Raw genomic sequence first — 27,632 nt, 5'->3', positions numbered from 1 at the left:
GAACCCTGTGGCACACCCATAGAGACTGCCAGAGGTCCGGACAGCAGACCCTCCGATTTGACACACTGAACTCTATCAGAGAAGTAGTTGGTGAACCAGGCGAGGCAATCATTTGAGAAACCAAGGCTGTCGAGTCTGCCGATGAGGATGTGGTGATTGACAGAGTCGAAAGCCTTGGCCAGATCAATGAATACGGCTGCACATTAATGTTTATTATCGATGGCGGTTAAGATATCGTTTAGATTAAGATTCATATAAGATTCATGAAATCAATAACTTGCTAATCTCAGGTAGCATTCATGCACTACATGACCAAAAGTATCTGGACACCTGCTCGTCAAACATCCCATTCCAAAATCATGGGCATTAATATGGAGTTGGTACCAGCTTTGCTGTTTTAGCAGCCTCCACTGTTCTGGGAAGGCTTTCCACTAAATGTTGGAACATTGGTGCAGGGACTTGCTTCCATTCAGCCACAAGAGCATTAGTTAGGTCGGACTCTGATGTTGGCCGATTAGGTCTGGTTCACAGTTGGCGTTCCAATTCATCCCAAATTGGGTTGAGGTCAGGGCTTTGTGCAGGCCAGTCAAGTTATTCCACACCGATCTCGACAAACCATTTCTGAATGGACCTCGCTTTGTCCACAAGGGCATTGTCATGCTGAAACAGGAAAGGGCCTTACCTAAACTGTTGCCACAAGTTGGAAGCACATAATCGTCTAGAAGGTCATTGTGTGCTGTAGCATTAATATTTCACTTCACTGGAACTAAGGGGCCTAGCCCAAACCATGAAAAACAGCCCCAGACCATTATTCCTCCTCCAGCAAACTTTAAAGGTGGCACTATGCATTCAGGCAGGTAGCGTTCTCCTTCTCCTGACATCCGCCAAATACAGAGTTGTCCGTCGGACTACCAGATGGTGAAGTATGACTAATCACTCCAGAGAACGCATTTCCACTGCTCCAGAGTCCAATGGCGGCGAGCTTTACACCACTCAAGCCAACGCTTCGATTTGCGCATGGTGATCTTAGGCTTGTTTGTGGCTGTTCGGCCATGGAAACCCATTTCATGAAGCTCCCGACAAACAGTTCTTGTGCTAACGTTGCTTCCAGAGGCAGTTTGGAACTTGGTAGTGAGTGTTGCAACCGAGTACAGACAATATTTATGCGTTGCACACTTCAGCACTTGGCAGTCCCATTCTGTGAGCTTGTGTGGCTTACCACTTCACAACTGAGCCGTTGTTGCTTCTAGACGTTTCCACTTCACAATAACAGCACTTACAGTTGACCGGGGCAGCTCTAGCAGGGCAGAAATTTGATGAACAAGGTGGTATCCTTTGACTGTGTCATGATCGTCGTAATGATGAGACCAAGGCGCAGCGTGAGTAGAGTTCCACATATTTAATATAGAGAAAATCATAAACAAAACAACAACAAAAAGCACAAACGAAACGTGCCGCTGCTGATGTGCACTAAGGCAACTATACGTAGACAAGATCCCACAACACAAATGAGGAAAATGACTACCTAAATATGATCCCCAATCACAGACAACGATAACCAGCTGTCTCTGATTGGGAACCATATCAGGCCAACATAGACATACAAAAACCCTAGACATACAACACCCCTAGACATATAAAACTGGGACTGGGAACTGTCGCCAGAAGTTCTGGACTGGGAACTGTCGCCGGAAGTTCTGGACTGGGAACTGTCGCAGGAAGCTCTGGACTGGGAACTGTCGCCGGAGGTTCTGGACTGTGGAGGCACACTGGAGGTTTGATGCGTGGGTCCGGTACCGGTGGCACCGGGCTGATGACACGCACCTCAGGGCGAGTGCGGGGAAGAGGCACAGGACGTACTGGACTGTGGATGCGCACTGGAGGCCTGATGCGTGGGACCGGTACAGGTGGCACTGGGCTGATGACACGCACCTCAGGGCGAGTGCGGGGAAGAGGAACAGGACGGACCTGACTGGGGACACGCACTTGAGGAAGAGTGCGAGGAGCAGGAACAGGACACACCTGACTGGAAAAGCGCACTTGAGGGAGAGTGCGAGGAGTTGGCACAGGACGCACTGGGTTGTGAAGGTACACTGGAGACCTGGTGTGTATAGCCGGCATCAATTGTTCCGGGAACTTTAACACACGTTTCAGGACGAGTATGGGGAGCTGACTCGGGTGGCACCAAACTGACGACACGTTCCTTTATTCCAAATCTGTGCGTCCTCCACCAACTCAAAAACTCCCCCATTTCTCTCTCCTCCGAATTTTCCTTCTTCTCCCAGCCTGGCTCTGGTTCACTCCTCGTCTCTGCTCCATGTGCCCCCACCCAAAACATTTCTTGGGGTATCTGTGGCCTACCTCCCCGACGTCGTTGCTGTCCTCTCATGCTCCTAGGTGACTCCTGCCAAGGAAGGCGATCTTGTCCTGCCAGGATTTCCTCCCAAGTCCAGGATTCTCCTCCTCCTGGGCACGCTGCTTGGTCCTTTGTTGGTGGGATCTTCTGTCACAATCGTCGTAATGATGAGACCAAGGTGCAGCGTTCCACATATTTAATAAAGACAAACTCATAAACAAAAAAAGCACAAACGAAACGTGAAGCTACTGATGTGCACTAAGGCAACTATACGTAGACAAGATCCCACAACACAAATGAGGAATATGGCTACCTAAATATGATCCCCAATCAGAGATGACGATAAACAGCTGTCTGATTGGGAACCATATCAGGCCATCATAGACATACAACACCCCTTGACATACAAAACCCTAGGCATACAAAAACCCTAGACATACAAAAACCCTAGACATACAAAAACCCTAGACATACAAAACTTGCGTACCCACCGTAGTCACACCCTGACCTAACCAAAATACATAGACAAACAGAGATATCTAAGGTCAGGGCGTGACAGACTGTGCCAGGTTGAACGTCTGGTGTGGCTGAAACACCCAAATCCACTCATTTGAAGGAGAGTCCACATACTTTTGTTTATATAGTGTATATTAGTAATCAATTAGACTCACTATGTTAATTAATGTGTCAACACAGCAGTAGCAATACAGGGATATTAACATTTTGTTATGTTACAGCCTTATTCTAAAAGAGATTTAAATGTTTTCCTCATCAATCTACGTACAATACCCAATAATGACAAAGTGAAAACAAGTTTAGAAATGTTTGTAAATGTATTAAAACAAAAAAAACAGAAAAACTTTATTTTCATAAGTATTCAGACCCTTTGCTATGAGACTCAAATCAAATCAAATCAAATCAAATCAAATCAAATTTTATTTGTCGCATACACATGGTTAGCAGATGTTAATGCGAGTGTAGCGAAATGCTTGTGCTTCTAGTTCCGACAATGCAGTAATAACGAGCAAGTAATCTAACTAACAATTCCAAAAAAAAAAAAAAACTACTGTCTTATACACAGTGTAAGGGGATAAAGAATATGTACATAAGGATATATGAATGAGTGATGGTACAGAGCAGCATAGGCAAGATACAGTAGATGATATCGAGTACAGTATATACATATGAGATAAGTATGTAAACCAAGTGGCATAGTTAAAGTGGCTAGTGATACATGTATTACATAAGGATGCAGTCGATGATATAGAGTACAGTATCAACGTATGCATATGAGATGAACAATGTAGGGTAAGTAACATTATATAAGGTAGCATTGTTTAAAGTGGCTAGTGATATATTTACATAATTTCCCATCAATTCCCATGATTAAAGTGGCTGGAGTAGAGTCAGTGTCATTGACAGTGTGTTGGCAGTAGCCACTCAATGTTAGTGGTGGCTGTTTAACAGTCTGATGGCCTTGAGATAGAAGCTGTTTTTCAGTCTCTCGGTCCCAGCTTTGATGCACCTGTACTGACCTCGCCTTCTGGATGACAGCGGGGTGAACAGGCAGTGGCTCGGGTGGTTGATGTCCTTGATGATCTTTATGGCCTTCCTGTAGCATCGGGTGGTGTAGGTGTCCTGGAGGGCAGGTAGTTTGCCCCCGGTGATGCGTTGTGCAGACCTCACTACCCTCTGGAGAGCCTTACGGTTGAGGGCGGTGCAGTTGCCATACCAGGCGGTGATACAGCCCGCCAGGATGCTCTCGATTGTGCATCTGTAGAAGTTTGTGAGTGCTTTTGGTGACAAGCCGAATTTCTTCAGCCTTCTGAGGTTGAAGAGGCGCTGCTGCGCCTTCCTCACGATGCTGTCTGTGTGAGTGGACCAATTCAGTTTGTCTGTGATGTGTATGCCGAGGAACTTAAAACTTGCTACCCTCTCCACTACTGTTCCATCGATGTGGATGGGGGTGTTCCCTCTGCTGTTTCCTGAAGTCCACAATCATCTCCTTAGTTTTGTTGACGTTGAGTGTGAGGTTATTTTCCTGACACCACACTCCGAGGGCCCTCACCTCCTCCCTGTAGGCCGTCTCGTCGTTGTTGGTAATCAAGCCTACCACTGTTGTGTCGTCCGCAAACTTGATGATTGAGTTGGAGGCGTGTATGGCCACGCAGTCGTGGGTGAACAGGGAGTACAGGAGGGGGCTCAGAACGCACCCTTGTGGGGCCCCAGTGTTGAGGATCAGCGGGGAGGAGATGTTGTTGCCTACCCTCACCACCTGGGGGCGGCCCGTCAGGAAGTCCAGTACCCAGTTGCACAGGGCGGGGTCGAGACCCAGGGTCTCGAGCTTGATGACGAGCTTGGAGGGTACTATGGTGTTGAATGCCGAGCTGTAGTCGATGAACAGCATTCTCACATAGGTATTCCTCTTGTCCAGATGGGTTAGGGCAGTGTGCAGTGTGGTTGAGATTGCATCGTCTGTGGACCTATTTGGGCGGTAAGCAAATTGGAGTGGGTCAAGGGTGTCAGGTAGGGTGGAGGTGATATGGTCCTTGACTAGTCTCTCAAAGCACTTCATGATGACGGATGTGAGTGCTACGGGGCGGTAGTCGTTTAGCTCAGTTACCTTAGCTTTCTTGGGAACAGGAACAATGGTGGCCCTCTTGAAGCATGTGGGAACAGCAGACTGGTATAGGGATTGGTTGAATATGTCCGTAAACACACCGGCCAGCTGGTCTGCGCATGCTCTGAGGGCGCGGCTGGGGATGCCGTCTGGGCCTGCAGCCTTGCGAGGGTTAACACGTTTAAATGTCTTACTCACTTCGGCTGCAGTGAAGGAGAGACCGCATGATTCCGTTGCAGGCCGTGTCAGTGGCACTGTATTGTCCTCAAAGCGGGCAAAAAAGTTATTTAGTCTGCCTGGGAGCAAGACATCCTGGTCCGTGACTGGGCTGGGTTTCTTCCTGTAGTCCGTGATTGACTGTAGACCCTGCCACATACCTCTTGTGTCTGAGCCGTTGAATTGAGATTCTACTTTGTCTCTGTACTGGCGCTTAGCTTGTTTGATAGCCTTGCGGAGGGAATAGCTGCACTGTTTGTATTCAGTCATGTTACCAGACACCTTGCCCTGATTAAAAGCAGTGGTTCGTGCCTTCAGTTTCACACGAATGCTGCCATCAATCCACGGTTTCTGGTTAGGGAATGTTTTAATCGTTGCTATGGGAACGACATCTTCAACGCACATTCTAATGAACTCGCACACCGTATCAGCGTATTCGTCAATGTTGTTGTCTGACGCAATACGAAACATCTCCCAGTCCACGTGATGGAAGCAGTCTTGGAGTGTGGAGTCAGCTTGGTCGTCGGACCAGCGTTGGACAGACCTCAGCGTGGGAGCTTCTTGTTTTAGTTTCTGTCTGTAGGCAGGGATCAACAAAATGGAGTCGTGGTCAGCTTTTCCGAAAGGGGGCGGGGCAGGGCCTTATATGCGTCGCGGAAGTTAGAGTAACAATGATCCAGGGTCTTTCCACCCCTGGTTGCGCAATCAATATGCTGATAAAATTTAGGGAGTCTTGTTTTCAGATTAGCCTTGTTAAAATCCCCAGCTACAATGAATGCAGCCTCCGGATAAATCGTTTCCAGTTTGCAGAGAGTTAAATAAAGTTCGTTCAGAGCCATCGATGTGTCTGCTTGGGGGGATATATACGGCTGTGATTATAATCGAAGAGAATTCTCTTGGTAGATAATGCGGTCTACATTTGATTGTGAGGAATTCTAAATCAGGTGAACAGAAGGATTTGAGTTCCTGTATGTTTCCTTCATCACACCATGTCACGTTGGCCATAAGGCATACGCCCCCGCCCGTCTTCTTACCAGAGAGATGTTTGTTTCTGTCGGCGCGATGCGTGGAGAAACCCGCTGGCTGCACCGCTTCGGATTGCGTCTCTCCGGTGAGCCATGTTTCCGTGAAGCAGAGAACTCAGAGAACTCTGACTCAAAACTAAGCTCAGGTGCATTATGTTTCCAATGATCATCCTTGAGATTGGATATGATTTGGAATGGCACACAACTGTCTATATAAGATTCCACAGTTGACAGTGCATGTTAGGGCAAAAACCAAGCCATGAGGTCGAAGGAATTGTCCGTAGAGCTCCAAGACAGGATTGTGTTCAGGCACAGATCTGGGGAAGGGTAGCAAAACATTTCTGCAGCATTGAAGTCCCCCAAGAACACAGTGGCCTCAATCATTCTTAAATGGAAGAAGCCTGGAACCACCAAAATTCTTCCTAGACCTGGTCGCCCGGCCAAACTGAGCAATCAGGGGGAGAAGGACCTTGGTCAGGGAGATGACCAAGAACCCGAAGGAAAAGGGGAGAAGGGCCTTGGTCAGGGAGGTGACCAAGAACCCAAAGGAGCTCTGTCAGAGCTCCAGAGTTCCTCTGTGGAGATGGGAGAACCTTCCAGAAGGACAACCATCTCTGCAGCACTCCACCAATCAGGCCTTTATGGTAGATTGGGCAGATGGAAGCCACTACTCAGTAAAAGGCACACGACAGCCCGCTTGGAGTTTGCCAAAAGGCACCTAAAGGACTCTCAGACCATGAGAAACAAAATTCTCTTGTCTGATGAAACCAAGATTGAATTCTTTGGCCTGAATGCCAAGCATCACGCCTGGAAGAAACCTGGCACCATCCCTACGGTGAAGCACTGTGGTGGCAGCATCATGCTGTGGGGATGTTTTTCAGCTGTAGGGACTGGGAAACTAGTCAGGATCAAGGGAAAGATGAACGGATCAAAGTACAGAGAGATCCTTGATTAAAACCTGCTCCAAGCACTCAGGACCTCAGACGGGGACAAATGTTCACCTCCCAACAGGACAACGATCCTAAGCACACAGTTAAGACAATGCAGGAGAGGCTTCAGGACAAGTCTCTGAATGTCTTTAAGTGGCCCAGCCAGAGTCCGGACTTGAACCTGATCGAATATCTCTGGAGACCTGAAAATAGCATGGCAGAAAATCCTCAAATATAGGTGTGCCAAAATTGTAGCGCCATACCCAAGAAGACTCAAGGCTGTAATCGCTGCCAAAGGTGCTTCAACAAAGTACTGAGTAAAGGGTTTGAATACTTATGTAAATGTAATATTTCATTTTTTTTAATACATTTGCAAACAAATCTATCAACATGTTTTTGCTTTGTCATTATGTGGTATTGTGTGTAGATTGATGAGGGATTTTTACGAGGGGTAAAGTAACAAAATGTGGAAAAAGTCAAGGTGTCTGAATACTTTCCGAATGCACTGTATGTTCAGAGCCAAATTCCAGTGAAGCTCAGAGAGGATGTCTTGCCTAAAGTTGTTAAAGTATCGTGGTTGCAGTTTCACCCGCCTCATCTAGAGCCTCTTCTTTTGGGGTGCTGCTATTGGCCACCAAGTGCTAACATTATCCAGATAATATGTGTGCAATGCTTGATAGCGTATATTATGTTAACTATTTTCCGGGTGACCTAAAAAAAATGTAGGTTTTCATCAAGTTGTCCATTCAAGAAGAAACTGCTTACTGTAACCAATGCCTGTAATCTGCTTCAGGTTATTAATCAAGCTACCACAGCGTGTTTACAAACCGTGCAGAAACTACTGTATATCATCCACGTGTGTATTGATCATTTCTTTGTAATGCTGCAGAACTTTGTGCTCAAGGTGCATCCACACCCATTGAATGTAGTGACCACGATAAAATAGCTGTATCCAGAAAAGCCAAGGTTCCAAAGGCGGGCCTAAAATAGTGTTTAAGAGATCATACAACGTGTTTGTAGTGATTCCTATGCTGAAGATGTAAAGAAGATTGATTGGTCAAATGTGTGTAATGGGGAGCGTATGAAAGTGTATTCTTATTTTTTGACTGGTGGATGCTGCTATGTGTGAGTGTGGTGTGGGGTATGGAAATGGAAATGCAAAAAACCTTCCTTCACTGGAAGAATTGTAGCCTTTCCATTGTCGGTTTTTCGTTGCACTTGCATTCAGTAGCATCTATGAATCGCATTATTATTATGACACGTATTGACGTCAAACGGGAAAACCAAAGACACCCGTGGTTCCTAATGATTCTTGCTGGTGTTTACAGGACAGCTGGTTCTAAGAGATTAGGATCAGGACCTGCGATTGGAACAGTATACATTTTCCCAACAGATTCTTCTGACTCTACTCATACGTGTGTCTTCTTTAGACATCTGGGGGGTTGTTACCACTCATTTGTTGTCTCAATGGACCATCGTATTACATACATTTCTCTTCAAGAACATTTGAATTCCTGACTATACACAGTATGGAATGTCGAGCCAAAAGAATAGTAATTATCTGTTGAGTAACATTATCTGTAGGTAAACCAAAACCTTGTGTTGTCGTATTTCCTCAGCTGGCCTTTCAAAGACACCCAAATCCTTGACAGGGTAAAGGTTAACGGCTAAGGTAAACAAGGGGCCGTGCTTCAGTTCACACAAGGTTATTTACTGCAGGTAGGAGGTGTAAGAAGAAGGGGGAGAGTGGGGGAGGGCAAGAGGAAGGCACCGGGAGAGGGGTAAAGGTACATAGGGGATGGCCCGGGGGTGGCGGTCTGGGGGCCAGGGGTAGGTTATGCAAACCAACTTGACTCAGCTGGAGTTTATTGGCAAAAGTGTAACATCTGTGCCGAGTTTCCTGTGAGGATGCAATGGGGACTGGAGGAGCCCCCCGTCCTAATAAGCAGCTGTCTGATAAGCGGTCTGCATGTTCCTTCTAACAGCCAGGAGAGGTGTCTTACATGCCTGTATCTACAAAACTGAGACATTGTGTGTGTGTGTTTGTGTGTGTGATGTCACAACATCTTGTCCAGATATTCCACAGCATAAGCCATTTCCAACAATAACTAATGTGAGGGTTAATAGGAATCTACTCATTTCAGGTTGTAGTACTATACTGTGGCTTTTCAGACTGAAGTATCCAAAGATTGAAGTAACTCCAAAGTAGAACTCCCCTGATCCCTTGATTTACAAAATCCATAATCTGAAAACAGCCACACAAAAGCCTTACTGAAGGATGACATGTAGCCTATAACTGAATTGCTGTTTGTCCAACCAATTGGTCCCTACCATGTTTACTGCAACTTTTACGCTTAAATTCTAGCTATAACATCAGAACTAACCCTGAACTAGGCATTGATGGCATCACCCACTAACACAGATCCCATTGCTGCCCCTCAAGAGAATGGAATGATTGTCATGATTGTCATGATTGTCAGGTGGCCCACCAGAGCAGAACCCATGTTTCACCGGCAGACACGGCTGCGACACCAACGCTGCCTGCAGACCCGAAGAAGGCATCCAGTTCACCTGCGAGTGTTCCACTGGTTTCACTGGGGACGGACGTCAATGCTATGGTAGGGGCCCTGCACACTATACATATCAGCTTGAACCTACACCAGCTGATGCATAAGGGTCATGGGGAATAGTCTATTGAAGTTTGGGTTATACTTTATTTTACATATTTACCTGGAAATTCATTAAAGAATGCATGGTAATAACTTTATTACTTTATTATCTAATAAACATATCGGTTTCATGGGGATTCTTTGAAATAAAGACTACTTAGCACAATTTAGTGGTGACCAATTTCCCAATTTCAGTAGCAGAGCATACCAATTGTAGCAATTTTTTTTGAATAAATACTAGCTGTAATAGGACTGAAAATGAAGTTTCCCTAGACATTGATCTTCGGTCAGTTTAGCAATTTCCCCACTAAGGATTGGGCGAACTGATCCTAGATCTGTACATTTGGTGTGAAAACAGCACATTACCTTTCATGACTGATCTTCATAAATCAGGTAATATTGGTAAGACGGCATCTTCATAGTAGTGGTGATGATATTACATTTGGCTTATTTTGCACTTTCTAAGAACTCATAGACGCTTTACATCAGTAAAGGGCAAGACCGCCCAAAGAGAGAAACATGTATTACAGGACTGAGACAGACTGTAGCATAGGAAAACAAGCAATGTCATCAGAAATGTCCCAATAATAATTCATATTATTAATATACTGTAATGTACAGTATATTATTACATATACTACAAATGATCACATTAAATAATTTATTCCAAATATGCAATGAAATAATGTAATTATTATTATGGCTGTTGATATGACTTGCAGTAAACGTTAATCTGGTGCAACAGAATTGCCCTTATGGGACAAATACAGTTGTTTGAATTGAGTTAAGTTGAATTGAATTGACTGTGCTCATTTTGTAGACATTGACGAGTGCAGAGAGATGTCCGAGATCTGTGGTTCTCACGCCATATGCAACAACCAACCAGGAACATTCCGCTGCGAGTGTATGGACGGTTTCCAGTTCGCCAGCGATGGCAAGACCTGCGTCGGTATGTAGTGCTGAAAAAGCGTGTTCACAGCTGTGTTGTTCTTTGTTTGGATGACCCCCAATATAACTCTGTTGCTTAACTTAATACACACTCTAAATACAGTAACCTTTTACAGATTGTTTCATATCATCTATATATTAATCTTAAACTCAAATTTAAGAGCGTTTCTATGCTATTTCAGTCTATTAATCTGTTTTTTTCTTTAGTCTATCAAACCGTCTACTGAGAAATTTCTCACATTTGTTACTCCTTTTTATAATTTTAGTTTCATCAAACAAAGGATTCAGGGTATTTCTGTCTCCACCAAGTCTAAAATCTGCCTCTCCCTTTCCCCCCTATCCTTTGTAGAAGTGGACCGTCCAATAGACCACTGCCAGAGGGGTACCAATAACTGCGACATCCCAGAGAGGGCACGTTGTAGCTACACGGGGGCGTCTGCCTATATCTGCTCCTGTCTGTCTGGATTCGTGGGTGATGGTTATACTTGCCAGGGTAGGGTGACACTTTAAATCAAATCAAATCAAATGTATTTATATAGCCCTTCTTACATCAGCTGATATATCAAAGTGCTGTACAGAAACCCAGCCTAAAACCCCAAACAGCATGCAATGCAGGTGTAGAAGCACTGTGTGTGTGTGTGTGTGTGTGTGTGTGTGTGTGTGTGTGTGTGTGTGTGTGTGTGTGTGTGTGTGTGTGTGTGTGTGTGTGTGTGTGTGTGTGTGTGTGTGTGTGTGTGTGTGTGTGTGTGTGTGTGTGTATTACTACAACCTTCCGGAGTGTGGACCTCAATTAATCTTTCAATCACCCATGTGGGTATACAGTATGCTCCTAAAAACCTATCAGGTGATGGGAGAGGCCAACTTGCAGCGTGATGATCGTCACAAATAGAACTGATTTCTATTGTAGCGCATGGCCACACAGACGCTCGCTGACACCCGCGAGCAGTGTGGGTGCAATGGTTGAATAACATGCATATGTACATTTATTTTGCAACGCACGCAACGTGTCTGGTCTGGTCAGCATGTTAGGGTTAGGGGTTAAGGAAAATAAGATTTTGAATGGGACTGAATTGTGTGTCCCCACAAGGTTAGTTGTACAAATGTGTGTGCGTGCTGTGTGTGTGTGCGTGCGTGTGCATGGTGTTCTCTGAGGTTGAAGCACTTTTTAAAATCTTTACTAATGAAATGACTTAAATGAACTGAACTCACTCACAGCAACAATATTTATTTGTCATCAGGTGATATGTCTAGACCTTTTTTACATGTTTTATTTATTTGTTATAATTATTTTAGCGGGTAAATAATATTGCAGATTGTAGCGTCTGTCAACGTTATTGTCTGCTTCATTTCCAATCCCCCATATATTTTTTTTGTAAATATATGTACATTTGAAGTCGGAAGTTTACATACACCTTAGCCAAATACATTTAAACTCAGTTTTTCACAATTCCTGGCATTTAATCTGAGTAAAAATTACCTGTTTTAGGTCAGTTAGGATCACCACTTTATTTTAAGAATGTGAAATGTCAGAATAATAGTTGACAGAATGATTTCTTTCAGCTTTTATTTCTTTCATCACATTCCCAGTGGGTCCGAAGTTTACATACACTCAATTAGTATTTGGTAGCATTGCCATTAAATTGTTTAACATGGGTGAAACGTTTCGGGTACCCTTCCACAAGCTTCCCAGAATAAGTTGGGTGAATTTTGACCTATTCCTCCTGACAGGGCTGGTGTAACTGAGTCAGGTTTGTCGACCTCCTTGCTCGCACAAGCTTTTTCACTTCTAACCACACATTTTCTATGGGATTGAGGTCAGGGCTTTGTGATGGCCACTCCAATACCTTGACTTTGTTGTCCTTAAGCCATTTTGCCACAATTTTGGAAGTATGCTTGGGGTCATTGTCCATTTGAAAACCCATTTGTGACCAAGCTTTAACTTCCTAACTAATGTCTTGAGATGTTGCTTCAATATATCCACATATTTTTCCTCCTCATGATGTCAGCTATTTTGTGAAATGCACCAGTCTCTCCTGCAGCAAAGCACCCCCACAACATGATGCTGCCACCCCCGTGCTTCACAGTTGGGATGGTGTTCTTCGGCTTGCAAGCCTCCCCCTTTTTCCTCCAAACATAACGATGGTCATTATGGCCAACAGTTCTTTTTTTGTTTCATCAGACCAGAGGACATTTCTCCAAAAAGTATGATCTTTGTCCCCATGTGCAGTTGCAAACCGTAGTCTGGCTTTTTTATGGTGGTTTTGGAGCAGTGGCTTCTTCCTTGCTGAGCGGCCTTTCAGGTTATGTCGATATAGGACTCCTTTTACTGTGGATATAGATACTTTTGTACCTGTTTCCTCCAGCATCTTCACAAGGTCCTTTGCTGTTGTTCTGGGATTGATTTGCACTTTTCGCACCAAAGTACGTTCATCTCTAGGAGACGGACATTGTCTCCTTCCTGAGCGGTATGACGGCTGCGTAGTCCCATGGAACGTGGTACCCTCAGGCGTTTGGAAATTGCTCTCAAGGATGAACCAGACTTGTGGAGGTCTACAGTTTTTTCTGAGGTCTTGGCTGATTTCTTTTGATTTTCCCATGATGTCAAGCAAAGAGGCACTGAGTTCGAAGGTAGGCCTTGAAATACATCCACAGGTACACCTCCAATTGACTCAAATGATGTCAATTAGCTCAAATGATGTCAATTAGCTTTCAGAAGCTTCTAAAGCTATGACTTCATTTTTGGGAATTTTCCAAGCTGTTTAAAGGCACAGTCAACTAAGTGTATAGAAACTTCTGGCCCACTGGAATTGTGATACAGTGAATTATAAGTGAAATAATCTGTCTGTAAACAATTGTTGGAAAAATTACTTGTGTCATGCATAAAGTAGTCCTAACCGACTTGCCAGAGCTATAGTTTGTTAACAAGAAATTTGTGGAGTGGTTGAAAAATTAGTTTTAATGACTCCAACCTAAGTGTATGTAAACCCTCGGACTTCAACTGGAGGTACAGCTAATTCCCTTATTGTGTGTCACACTTTTAAAAGTGCCTATAGAGGCCATGCAATTCAGTACTCATCTCTAAAACAAAATAAATGTTGGTCAAAAGAGTCCATATTAACAAAGGAAATGGAAGGACTAACAGTACATACAGATAGCAATAAAAACTGTACCATGGAGGCTCATAATAAGTTATTGGGAAAAACAAAAATAAATGGAGGAACTTATTCAAGAAAGATCAAGTGTAATATATTATTTTAAAAATAAAGCGAACTGGAGGGAATATGGGGAAAATTCACCAAATTCTTTTTTAATCTTCAACATAGAAATGCTACCAAAAATAATTTACTGAAACTTGTTACAAATGACCGAGTCACCCACGACTCACCAAAACAATATTTTGAAAGAGGAAGTAAAGTACTTTAAGCTTATGTTTTAGTTTCAGTCTCCTACATCTCTACTAACCAAAGTTAATTGTATGATTTAAAAATATATATAATGTCAAATGAACAGCTGTACAGAAAAACTCACGTGAAGGCCAAATTACAGAGGAAGAACTTCTTGATTCAATTAAAGTGTTTTAGTCCGGGAAAACTCCAGGGTTGGATGGCATTCCAGTGGAGGTATACCAAACCTTTTTTGATATACTCAGAGGACTGTTTTTAGCATGTTTTAACCACTCCTATATAAATGGTAGATTATCAGACACTAAACAAGAAGGTCTGATTCATTATTACTGAAACAGGATCCAAGTGGTAAATATAAAGATCCAGTCCATTTAAAAAATTGGAGTCCTCTTACACTTCAGTGTTGTGAAGCAAATTCTTGGCCAAAATGCATAGCGCATAGAATTAAAAATGTATTGTCGGATTATAATTAATCCTAATCAGAAAGTTTTTTTTTTACATGGACGATACATTGGAGATAATGTAAGACAAGTACTGGAAACAATAGAACACTATGAAATATCTGGGAAACCAGGCCTGGTATTCATAGCTGACTTTGAAAAGGCATTTGATAAAGTACGATTGGAGTTTATATATAAATGCCTGAAATATTTCAATATTACAGAAAATAATGTCATGGCTTTAGAAGCTTCTGATAGGCTAATTGACATAATTTGAGTCAATTGGAGGTGTACCTGTGGATGTATTTCAAGTCCTACCTTGAAACCCAGTGCCTCTTTGCTTGACATCATGGGAAAATCTAAAGAAATCAGCCAAGACCTCAAAAGAATTGTAGACCTCCACAAGTCTGGTTCATCCTTGGGAGCAGTTTCCAAACACCTGAAGGTACCACATTCATATGTACAAACAATAGTATGCAAGTATTAGGAAGGAGACGCGTTCTGTCTCCTAGAGATGAACGTACTTTGGTGCAAAAAAGTGCAAATCAATCCCAGAACAACAGCAAAGGACATTGTGAAGATGCTGGAGGAAACAGGTGCAAAAGTATCTATCCACAGTAAAACAAGTCCTATATCGACATAACCTGAAAGGCAAGGAAGAAGCCACTGCTCCAAAACTGCCATAAAAAAGCCAGACTACGGTTTGCAACTGCACATGGGGACAAAGATCGTACTTTTTGGAGAATTGTCCTCTGGTCTAATGAAACAGAAATAGAACTGTTTGGCCATAATGACCATCATTATGTTTGGAGGAAAAAGGGGGATGCTTGCAGGCCGAAGAACACCATCCCAACCGTGAAGCACGGGGGTGGCAGCATCATGTTGTGGGGGTGCTTTGCTGCAGGAGGGACTGGCGCATTTCACAAAGTAGATGGCATCATAAGGAGGGGGAAATTATGTGGATATATTGAAGAAACATCTCAAGACATCAGTCAGGAAGTTAAAGCTTTCTCGCAAATGGGTCTTCCAAATGGACAATGACCCCAAGCATACTTCCAAAGTTGTGGCAAAATGGCTTAGGGACAACAAAGTCAAGGTATTGGAGTGGCCATCACAAAGCCCTGATCTCAATCCTATAGAAATGTGTGGGCTGAACTGAAAAAGCTTGTGCGAGCAAGGAGGCCTTACAAACCTGACTCAGTTAAACCAGCTCTGTCAGGAGGAATGGGCCAAGATTCACCCAACTTATTGTGGGAAGCTTGTGGAAGGCTACCCGAAACATTTGACCCAAGTTAAACAATTTAAAGGTAACGCTACCAAATACTAATTGAGTGTATGTAAACTTTATTCATTGTTCTGTCCTAGTTAAAAACAAGTTATCATCCAATAGGGTTTGATAAAATGTCCAATATCCTCGCTCACATGTAAATTCTGTAAGTAATATACAGTATAAGCCAATTATTTGATGGTCCGACCGCATTCTGTCCCTTAACAACACATTTTAAACTTTTGGTGCCAGAGAGAATGACATAAGAATGTAGTCAAGACAACTAGCTTCATTGAGCCTCCACCATGTATATATCACTAAGTCAGGATATTTAAGCCTCCATTTATCCACGAGTTCCAATATTTCCATGACATTTGTGATTTCGTTATGTGCATGCAGGTGATAGTTTGTAGTGGGATTTCCTTTACGGTCCATAGAGGTATTTAAATCCGTATTATTATCTCTCGCCATAATAATAGTCTCATATTGCTTGTAGAGTTGATAAATCATTATATATATTTTCAAAGAAGCGTGGATCATCAATATTTGGACCGTATAGGTTAATGAGCCATATCTGTTTATGGTCAAATAACATATTTAAAATCATCCATCTATCTGTTTGGACAATTTACATATTCGGATCAAAATTACTGTAAATTAATTTCATCACCCCTTTTGAATTACTTTGCCCATGGGAGAAATACATTTCGTCCCCCCAGTCCTTTTTCCACACAACTTCATCTGAAATTGTTGAATGAGTTTCCTGTAAACAATATACACTGCTCAAAAAAATAAAGGGAACACTAAAAGAGCACATCCTAGATCTGAATGAATGAAATATTCTAATTAAATACTTTTTTCTTTACATAGTTGAATGTGCTGACAACAAAATCACACAAAAATTATCAATGGAAATCAAATTTATCAACCCATGGAGGTCTGGATTTGGAGTCAAAATTAAAGTGGAAAACCACACTACAGGCTGATTCAACTTTGATGTAATGTCCTTAAAACAAGTCAAAATGAGGCTCAGTAGTGTGTGTGGCCTCCACGTGCCTGTATGACCTCCCTACAACACCTGGGCACTCTCCTGATGAGGTGGCGGATGGTCTCCTGAGGGATCTCCTCCCAGACCTAGACTAAATTATCCACCAACTCCTGGACAGTCTGTGATGCAATGTGGCATTGGTGGATGGAGCGAGACATACTATTTTACCTTTATTTAACCAGGCAAGTCAGTTAAGAACAAATTCTTATTTTCAATGACGGCCTAGGAACAGTGGGTTAATTGCCTGTTCGGGGGCAGAACGACAGATTTGTACCTTGTCAGCTTGGGGGTTTGAACTTGCAACCTTCCAGTTGCTAGTCCAATGCTCTAACCACTAGGCTACCCTGCCGCCCCATGATGTCCCAGATGTGCTCAATTGGATTCAGGTCTGGGGAATGGGCGGGCCAGTCCATAGCATCAATGCCTTCCTCTTGCAGGAACTGCTGACACACTCCAGCCACATGAGGTCTAGCATTGAACCCAGGGCCAACCGCACCAGCATATGGTTTCACAAGGGGTCTGAGGATCTCATCTCGGTACCTAATGGCAGTCAGGCTACCTCTGGCGAGCACATGGAGGGCTGTGCGGCCCCCCAAAAAATGCCACCCCACACCATGACTGACCCACCGCCAAACCGGTCATGCTGGAGGATGTTGCAGGCAGCAGAACATTCTCCACGGCGTCTCCAGACTCTGTCACGTCTGTCACGTGCTCAGTGTGAACCTGCTTTCATTGTAGACTCCATCTCATGCTACCACTAGAGTGAAAGCACCGCCAGCATTCAAAAGTGACCAAAACATCAGTCAGGAAGCATAGGAACTGAGAAGTGGCCTGGTCACCACCTGTGGAACCACTCCTTTATTGGGGGTGTCTTGCTAAATGCCTATAATTTCCACCTGTCTATTCCATTTGCACAACAGCATGTGAAATTTATTGTCAATCAGTGTTGCTTCCTAAGTGGACAGTTTGATTTCACAGAAGTGTGATTGACTTGGAGTTACATTGTGTTGTTTAAGTGTTCCCTTTATTTTTTTGAGCAGTGTATATTATATTCCTTCTCTTTTAGCCAGGTAAACACTGATGATCTTTTCTCACTATCTACTAAGCCATTACAATTATAGCTGGCTATACGTTTTTCACCATTTACCATAGTGAGATACAATTTTCAAATCTATTTATCATAACATATGTTTGTAAACTCACCATTGAAAAGTAACATGATGATTGAGTGTCCATATAGCTATACCATGATATTTGCATTGCTACTAAGTAAACCTCCAATTGTTCCCCACTATTTCCACCCGCTAAAACCCCTCCCCATCCCAAGGTGGGTTGTCATCTCAATGATCGGCAGACCACCCCTGACCACCTGGATCCCATGGTCCCGGAGAGACCGGGACCCATCCTTGGAAAAGAGCACACAGTGCCACCCACAGAACAGAAACAGATCAACCGCCAAAAGCATTTCCATTGCCCTCACCTCAATTTGCATTATATATTGCTTTTGAAATATATATATATATATATAAAATCCAGCATATCTTAATTTCCATAATTAACAAATAAAATGCATAATAATGTAGGCAGTTCATGCAAAGGATTGTTACCTATAACCAGGATTGTTACCTATAACCAGGATTGCCATTACAAAAATTTCATTTTTGGGAAGCAATTATTATTTTAGCAATCCATTATTGTGATTAATCTTATATTGTCCCTTACATCATTACCCCCTAGCAACAGATGGACACACACACACGCACACGCACACGCACACGCACACGCACACACACTCACTCACTAAACCCCTTTCCCCCACAAACAACCATAAGCTCAGATGCTCAACAGTTGTTCCTTCCCTGATCCCAACTCAAGAAAGGACATGATTTACGAACGCATATACAGTTGCAGCTGTTTGAGAAGGCCTGCAAAATTGAGCAAAAAGGGGAGATTTGATTAACCATTGTCAAGTCCTAGGTCATGGAGATCAGATACACCTCCTTCCCCTGAAACACACACACGGTGGTCCACCGTTGTGACCATTTCCCCAAGCATCTCTGTGCAGTCAAACCTTTTATTATTTTGTGCTACCAGGGCCACAATAATATGTCCCTTCTCTGATTGTCTGAGTATGACCCCCTCCCCATTGGTTACTTCAGATATGTCTAGACTTGCCTTTGTAGAACTTGTCTAGTTACTAGGCCGTATTCGAATAGTGTACTTTACTGTCCAACATGAAAAATAAAGTTGCCTTTTGCCTTTCTCAGAACCCCCCCAGACACCACAGAAACACACAAACCCTTCAGCTTTAAAAAAAAACAGACCATGTCTTCTCTCTAAACTCTCCACTGGGTCTCTCTAGATTGAACCCTCTGAGTCCTTCTCGTTGTAATGCACCCACACGGAGGCCCCTGCGAGAGGAAATGTGTGCACCTGGACAGGAAATGCAAACACAACCCGGCCCTACAGCTGGGGAGCTCGTTGGTCATGCGTTTTATTCATCCATCCATCCCTGTATTTCTTATTTTCCCTCGTCCAACGTGACTTGGCCCGCCACCAAACGAAAGCTGTAGGAATTTCCATATGTCCTTGTAGAATTTGGAGAACTCCTTTTTCATTTGTTGGCCTTAGAGATATACTTCAGAGGTCGGGGTAGTGAGCTGGGTGTGTTACATCCAAGTTGTATCCAAAGAATGGTCTCTTTGTCCCTATCGAACGCTAAACTTCACAATGTGTTTTTATTATCGAAATAATGATGTTTCTTTCCCTATATAACACAGGATGTGACATGTCATGAATGTATGTTTCAGATTTAGATACTTTTTAAAGGCGTAGTGCAATACCAATACATATGAATGTGTATTTTTTTGTATATTTCCATTGCAGGATTTCATATTCACATTCCTATTGACTGTATATTTCAGCTATATATTTAAATATGTTGATACCTTATTTTCAGTTGAACATAGCATCTGTGTCCCTATTGTTTCTCATTGACTGTTGTTTCACACACAGACATTGACGAGTGTGAGCAAGGTCGCTGTCACCGGGACGCCGTCTGTTATAACTCTCAGGGCTCCTTCACCTGTCAGTGCCGCCCTGGTTTCCATGGTGACGGCTTCCAGTGTACTCCTGGCTCCCCGGGTAGGTAACCCCTGTGCTTTTTGGTGTAAATAAATCACATTTTCAAACCCCAAGTTGTATAAGAGGAGTTCTTCTTCATTTGGAACCAAACAGAAGTTTGATCCCTGGTCAAGTCATACCAACACCTCTAAAAATGGGTGAATCTGCAGTTCAAAACAATAACAAAGTTGACACCCGGCAAGTGTTTTGGTAAATATCTCAGGGATGGGACTGGAGAAATGTAACCATTCTCAAATGTATAGCTGGAGCTATGGATGCAAGAACTGACCTTCTATGACATCAAAATTATAGTTTTACCCATGTTTTAAAGATATACATTGTTTGTTTACAATTACAATGTTTAAAAAACATTGGAGTAAAATAAGCTTATATCTTGGGTTCTGATGGGGTACGGCAGTTGAAATAAGTTCATGAGACATTTACAAGTTGTGATGTGCAGATTGGCCCTTTAAGGAAATGGACAGGGTGTGTCATGCTGCAGAAGCAGGATATAGGCTCCTACCCTATGGGCCATTTTGTTTCAGACAAGGCTACTGATACTTATAAGTTAAACAGCAGCCAGAGGCAGTGTAGTCTAAAATGTGCAAGGGAAGGCAAGATGCATGCATTCAGAAGGAACCTCTAAATTATATGGCTATGTCCCGGAAGTATGTAAATAATGTACATTCAATGGGTATAGTTTGAGCTCTGATCAGCCATCTTCTTCCCCTCAAAATGTTAGGATTCGCCTTAGTTATACTTCTTCTGTCTTAGTGCCAACAGTTGGAACATGTGAAGCTCCTAACTGTATAGTTTGGTTTAGAGGGAGAGCGAGGGGGAGAGTCCAGGCGGCGGAGCGAGACAGATTTGTCATCAAAGGAAAGCATAATACACCAGAGACGAACTGTTTATATTGAACGTCAACACAAGCCATAGTGGACTTAACAGTATATACAGTGCATTTTACTAATGGAGGTCTGTTCGCCAAGTTAGTGTTGTGTCATCGCCTGGCACCAATAGAAAGTTATTTAATCATGGAACGCTCCCAGCATGGTAGAACGTGGATTGAGGCGAAGGCCGGAACAGAGTGTACTTCCATAAGACTGATATAGGATTCTATGAGACTGCGTGCTAAAATATGGAACTGTTAGGGGGAGGGAGGATGGATGAAGGGTGTGTGCGTATGCGTTTGCTTCGGGATTCTGAAACTCACTCTGAACTGAGTGTCTGTTGGTTTCTGGTGTGCCTTGACCACATGTCCCCCTCTTCCCTCCCCCCTTTGAATTACATTTAAAGGTTGCCATTTGACACTGTGCAGCCTTCCTGTGCGGGGATGGGTATAACAACACACAGATGTTACGTAGGGAGGATACAGGAATGGAAAGGGAGGTTGGTGTTGATACAATCAAGGTTGGTGTTGATAGATAACATACAATCCCCACCGAGAAAGACCAACATAGCTACTCATTCTCCATTCAATTAGGGCCAAAGGCCTGGAACATGTCACATGGATGTGCTGGAATAGAGCCACACTCCTGGGTTGCGTCCCTAATAGCCTATATATTGCACTACTTTTGCCCCAGGGTCAATAGTCCAATTTAGTTGAACATAAAGATAAAGATGCCCTGGAGTTACAACCAGGAATTTAAACATTTAATAAACAACAACAACTGAAGTAATAGGAAAAAGTATCACTTGCCCCTACTGACTTAACAACCAATACATTTTCTTTTTGATTCAACTCACCACTGTATGTTTGGGAATTTAGGGTATGTGTATTCAAGTGTTCCATTATTTTTCTATAGGCTGCAGCTTTCATGTCATGTACCTTGGGTTGTTTGTGAGTTGGCATCTTTCTCAGCTGTTGCCTCTTTGTTCAAGTCCAATCCAGGTGTCAACTGCATGTATGTACTCCACCACGCTAATTATAGCCTTTTCTCCTCTGCCTCCACAGTTTTGTCATATTTTGTACAACCCGTCTGAAAAGGGGGCATCATTTTGTCCTCTTTTGTCTGAACTTGTACTTGTAGTATACACTGTAGCATCTGGACCCTGTGAGAGTTGTCCTGGTTGTCTTCCTCGCATCTCGACAGTTAACGACCATCTGACAAAGACTGCGTTGATCTCCTCCTCAGAGACAACCTTTCCTCAGAGACAACCGTTCCCATCATTGACTAGTTGTCTTTTTTTGGTGGCTTTTGTTGATTGCAGCGGCCAGACGTTGTGCAAAGCACAGATTGTATGGTGTGGCTGTTTGAGATTGTTATGACTAGTCTGTGGTTAACCGGACAGATACCCTGGGGATAAGTCTTTCAGCGAGACACTACATTCCAGATGTCACCGTGTCCCCTATGTCTGCTTTACTTGACTGCAAAAATGATTCTACATTTAAATCATGTGCTCATCGGCTCTCTCCTTATTCCATGTTATCCACATTAGTAGTGGGCAAGTAACTTTAGTTTTGAACTGCCATGTGCCATGTCATACAGTAAGGAGATTATATTAAAACCAAAGCTATACAGCGCTTTAAAAAGAAAGAGCAATTTCTTAGAAACCTTTCTAAAGGACATGTAGGACCATTTTTATCTTCTTAATTTCCTCTATTTCTTTTGTTACTTCTCTCATGTCATCTTTCTGTTTTTATTCCAGAGCATGAGAAGACGCAGTGCGAGCGAGACAGAGAAAGCATCCAGGTCTCCTCCAACACAGGCTCGTTTTCCTTCTTCCGCCTACGCCCTTCCGTCAGTCAGTATGTTCCTACCTGCGACCAGCATGGTGCCTACGAGCCTACCCAGTGCCACGGTAGCATTGGGCAGTGCTGGTGTGTGGACGGCAATGGTCAGGAGATCTCCAACACTAGAACTGGCCCCGGCCAAAGACCTTTGTGTGAGTGACTGCCTCAAAAGACGGAGGGGGCGATTGGTCATCCTTGGCTTGTACCTTTAATATTCATATTCAACATATTCATGCACTCATAGCACCCATGTCTATTCCAACAACTATTCTCAACATTTGCACCCGCATGCTAAATAAAAATACATTAGGAACCCACTGGGCACATACTAGTTGAATTAACATTATTTCCACATCATTTCAACAAAAAAGTTATATGTGATGACATTAAATCAATGTGAAAAACTGATTGGATTTGCAAAAAGTAATAAAAGTAAAGTAACTTTTAACCTAAATTCAATGGCATGGTTGAACGTTTTGTTGATTTAACATTTAATTTAGGTTAGTTGAAAACTCAATCATATGCAAATCTAAACTAGACGTGGATAGGACGTCTGTGCCCAGTGGGAAATGACAACGTAACTTCAGTTGTCCTTCCTTGACAGGTATTGACCGGGGAGTTATTCCTCCCCCGATCGGACCCACCACCAGGCCGGATGTCTCTCCTGTGGCCCCAGGGACCCACCTGCTCTTTGCCCAGAGCGGGAAGATCGAGCAAATCCCCCTGGATGGATACAGCATGAACAAAGGGGAGGCCAAAGCCCTGCTGCACCTGCCTGTGAGGCTCCACATTGACGCACCTCAACTCACCTCACATTATCTCAGTCAGACAGCCAGTCAGTTTGTTAGTCAGTCATTCAGTCAAGCACTGCACATCACTTGCTACAAGCACTGTGGGAAGTTACTTATTGACTCACAAACTTTAACTCACTCACTCACTCTCTTCTCGAGTGAGTGATTCACTCTGTCAGTAACTCACTCCTCTGTAAGCCCTGGCCTACCACGCCTTGTCAAGATGGCCGCTCACCAGATGGCCAGAGCTGTCTTCTAAGACCCCCAGTCTTAGGTTGAATGAAAATATTTTTTTTTTATCATCTCTTTCTCGCATGTCAGATGTTTCCTTTAGCCAGACTGAGAGTGCGTTGATGGGTGTCGTGGGTCCACGTACCCACTCTCTGGAATGTCCCAAATGCCACTTCAACAATCTCCTGATTGTGTGAGTCGGCCATCCATACTCGTCCTCAGGCTTTTCTTCTTTCTTCTCACTAGCGTGGAATGGTCTGGCAGAACAGAGGGATTCCCCATAAATGCTTCAATTGTTTGGCTAACCGCATTCTGCCATTTTGAAATGTAATGTAACATTGTGTATTTCTTATGTCATTTGGTTGAACCCCATCTGAAATGAGTGGGGCGAGATATTAACACTATTAAAGTAATTCCTGTTCTGCTTGCAACATAAATTTGACAATCTTGATAAAAAAAACATTTATAACATTACTGCAATGTTCTCTTGGTGTAAACAAGGGCTCCATTGAGAGTGTGTGTGACATCCTATATTCTGACGTTAAAATGGTTTCCAATTAGCAGTTAAGGGAAAACACAAGGAATAATTTTTTTGTACCAGGCCAGCTACACACTACTATGGTGCAAAGAGTATTGGATAATTGGTCTATTCAATGTGTCAATGTGTTTTGTATCTGTCCCGATCTAAATAAACCATAAATCAATAAAACCCTCTGTCTCTATGTGTTGCTCCCAGGACAGAGTGGCGATCGCTGTGGCCTACGACTGTGTGGAGAAGATGGTGTACTGGACAGACATCACAGGGCCCTCCATCAGCAAGGCCAGCCTAGAGGGAGGAGACACCATCTCTCTCATAACAACAGGTGAGCAGTACACAGGTCTCAGGTCAGCCTGGAGGGAGGAGACACCATCTCTCTCGTTACAAAAGGTGAGCTGTTCACAGGTCTGAGGTCAGCCTGTAGGGAAAGACACAATTTCTCTCGTCACAACCGCTTTAGTACACAGGTGTCAGGCCAGTCTGGAGGGAGGAGACACAATCTCTCTCGTCACAACAGGTGAGCGGTACACTGGTCTGAGATCAGCTCAAACCTAGCTAGCCTGGTCCATGAAACACATCAAGAATGATAATAGTTAACTTTTCATTTATCATGTTTTATTTCTCATTGATTTCTCATAATTGACTTGTGTGCCTTTATAAAGGCTTATTCATGAAATATAGTATTATGTGTAAACAAAAAACAAAAGTTCCATCAATTTCATCTTTTGACATGTGTGAAACACGGACAAATGATGGATTGTGATCCATTGTCTTGGTAGTCTTTCAATGTACTGTCACGAACGTCGTAGTGAGGAGGCCAAAGCGCACCGTGATGTGAATACATCCTTTTAATGATAGATGAAAAAAACCACGAAGTACACTAAACAAACAAAATATCAAAACGACCGTGACCGCTATAAACATTGAGTGCAAACATGCAACTTCACATAGACATAGATAATAACCCACGAAATACCCAAAGAAGATGGCTGCCTAAATGTGGTTCCCAAACAGACAACGATAAACACCTGCCTCTAATTGAGAACCAATCTAGGCAACCATAGACATATAAACACCTAGATGATAAACAACCCCTAAAAACCTACAAAACCCCTAGACAGTACAAAACCACATACATCACCATTGTCACACCCTGACCTAACCAAAACAATAAAGAAAACAAAGAATACTCAGGTCAGGGTGTGACAGTACCCCCCCACAAAGGTGCGGACTCCGGACGCAAAACCTAATCTAAAGGGGAGGGTCCGGGTGGGCCTTTTTCACGGCGGCGGCTCGGGTGCAGGACGTGGACCCCGCTCTACCTCAGTCTTGGCCCACAGCGGGCCCCGGACTGAAGATCATCGTAGAGGGCGTCACTGGACTGAGAAGCGGCTTTGGCAGCTCCAGACAGGAGGGAGATTCCAGCATCGACGGCGTGACAGGCGGCATCGGTGGCTCCTGGTTGGCTGACGGCTCTGGCGGCTCCTGGCTGGCTGACGGCTCTGGCGGCTCCTGGCTGGCTGACGGCTCTGGCGGCTCCGGACAGGAGGGAGGCTCTGGCGGCTCCGGACTGGAGGGAGACTCTGGCGGCTCCGGACTGGAGGGAGACTCTGGAGGCTCCGGACTGGAGGGAGACTCTGGCGGCTCCGGACTGGACGGAGACTCTGGCGGCTCCGGACTGGACGGAGACTCTGGCGGCTCCGGACTGGAGGGAGACTCTGGCGGCTCCGGACTGGAGGGAGACTCTGGCGGACTGCGACCTGTTGTGGTAGGTTCCGGACTGTGACCTGATATAGGAGGTTCCGATCTGCGGCCCGTCGTAGGGGATTCCGGTCTGTAGACTGTTGCCGGACACTCTGGACTGGGTACTGTAGCCGGACGCTCTGGACTGGGTACTGTAGCCGGACGCTCTGGGCTGGGTACTGTTGCCGAATGCTCTGGACAGGGAGAAGGAACAGGGCGTACTGGACTGCCGAGTCGCACTATAGACCTGGTGTGTGGTGCCGACACTGGAGGTACCGGGCTGGGGACACGCACCTCAGGGCGAGTGCAATGAGCAGGAACAGGGAGTAATGGACCCTGGAGGCGCACTGGTGGCCTGGTGCGTGGTGCCCCTCACTGGTGGTACCGGGCTGGAGACACGCACCTCAGGGCGAGTGCGGGGAGGAGGAACAGGGTGTACAGGGCTCTGGAGACGCACAGGAAGCCTGGTGCGTGGTGTTGGCACTGGTGGTACTGGGCTGGGGACACGCACCTCAGGGCGAGTGCGGGGAGCAGGCACAGGACGTACTGGGCTGTGGAGGCGTACTGGACATCTGGAGTGTAAAGCTGACACAACCCGTCCTGGCTGGATGCTCATTCTAGCCCGGCCAATGCGAGGAGCTGGAATATAGCACACCGGGGTGGAGACACCGTGCGCATCTCTGCATAACACGGTGCCTGACCAGTTACACGCTCCCCACGGTAGCACGAGGAGTTGGCTCAGGTCTCCTACCTGACTTAGCCAATCTCCTCGTGTGCTCCCCCAAAAAACTTTTCTTGGGGCTGCCTCTCGGGCTTCCGTGCTAGTCGTGTACCCTTATATCTTCGCCGTTCCTCCATTCTCCTGTATCCCTCCTCGCACTGTTCCAAAGAATCCCATGCAGGCTCTGGCACTCTCCCTGGATCGATCGACCAACTCTCAATATCCTCCCAGGTTGTTACCCATTCGTCCTTCTCCCGGGTCCATTTCTCCATTAAGCGCTGTTCCTCCCAATCACGCTGCTTGGTCCTTTTAAGGTGGGTTATTCTGTCACGTTCGTCGTAGTGAGGAGACCAAAGCGCAGCGTGATGTGAATACATCTTCTATTTATTAATGAAGACTAAACTAAACAAACTATCCAAAATAACAAAACGACCGTGAAGCTATCTTACAAAAGTGCAGACACAGGCAACTAGACATAAACATAGATAATAACCCACAAAATACCCAAAGAAGATGGCTGCCTAAATATGGTTCCCAATCAGAGACAACGATAAACACCTGCCTCTATTTGAGAACCAATCTAGGCAACCATAGACATATATAAACACCTAGATGGTAAACAACCCCATAAACCTACAAAACCCCTAGACAGTACAAAAACCACATACATCACGCATGTCACACCCTGACCTAACCAAAACAATAAAGAAAACAAAGAATACTCAGGTCAGGGCGTGACATGTACACTATATATCCAAAAGTATGTGGGCACCAATTCAAATTAGTGGATTTGGCTATTTCATCCACACCCGTTGCTGACAGGTGTATA

At 44.2% G+C, this 27,632-nt stretch overlaps 1 protein-coding gene across 1 annotated transcript in view; it reads left to right on the top strand.

The window, feature by feature from the left end:
* LOC112230397 (nidogen 1a) overlaps window positions 1-27,632 on the top strand; it is an 80,351-nt gene that overhangs the window by 38,874 nt on the left and 13,845 nt on the right. The window contains exons 9-15 of the mRNA XM_024396686.2: window positions 9,627-9,764; window positions 10,636-10,764; window positions 11,113-11,256; window positions 19,938-20,066; window positions 22,695-22,931; window positions 23,384-23,556; window positions 24,538-24,664. Coding sequence (XP_024252454.2) covers window positions 9,627-9,764; window positions 10,636-10,764; window positions 11,113-11,256; window positions 19,938-20,066; window positions 22,695-22,931; window positions 23,384-23,556; window positions 24,538-24,664 — 1,077 coding nt within the window. The remainder of the gene's footprint in view (window positions 1-9,626; window positions 9,765-10,635; window positions 10,765-11,112; window positions 11,257-19,937; window positions 20,067-22,694; window positions 22,932-23,383; window positions 23,557-24,537; window positions 24,665-27,632) is intronic.

The sequence above is a fragment of the Oncorhynchus tshawytscha genome, linkage group LG32 (genome assembly GCF_018296145.1).
Source record: "Oncorhynchus tshawytscha isolate Ot180627B linkage group LG32, Otsh_v2.0, whole genome shotgun sequence".
In the NCBI taxonomy this organism is placed as follows: domain Eukaryota; kingdom Metazoa; phylum Chordata; class Actinopteri; order Salmoniformes; family Salmonidae; genus Oncorhynchus; species Oncorhynchus tshawytscha.
This window is presented reverse-complemented; position numbering and strand designations above follow the sequence as displayed.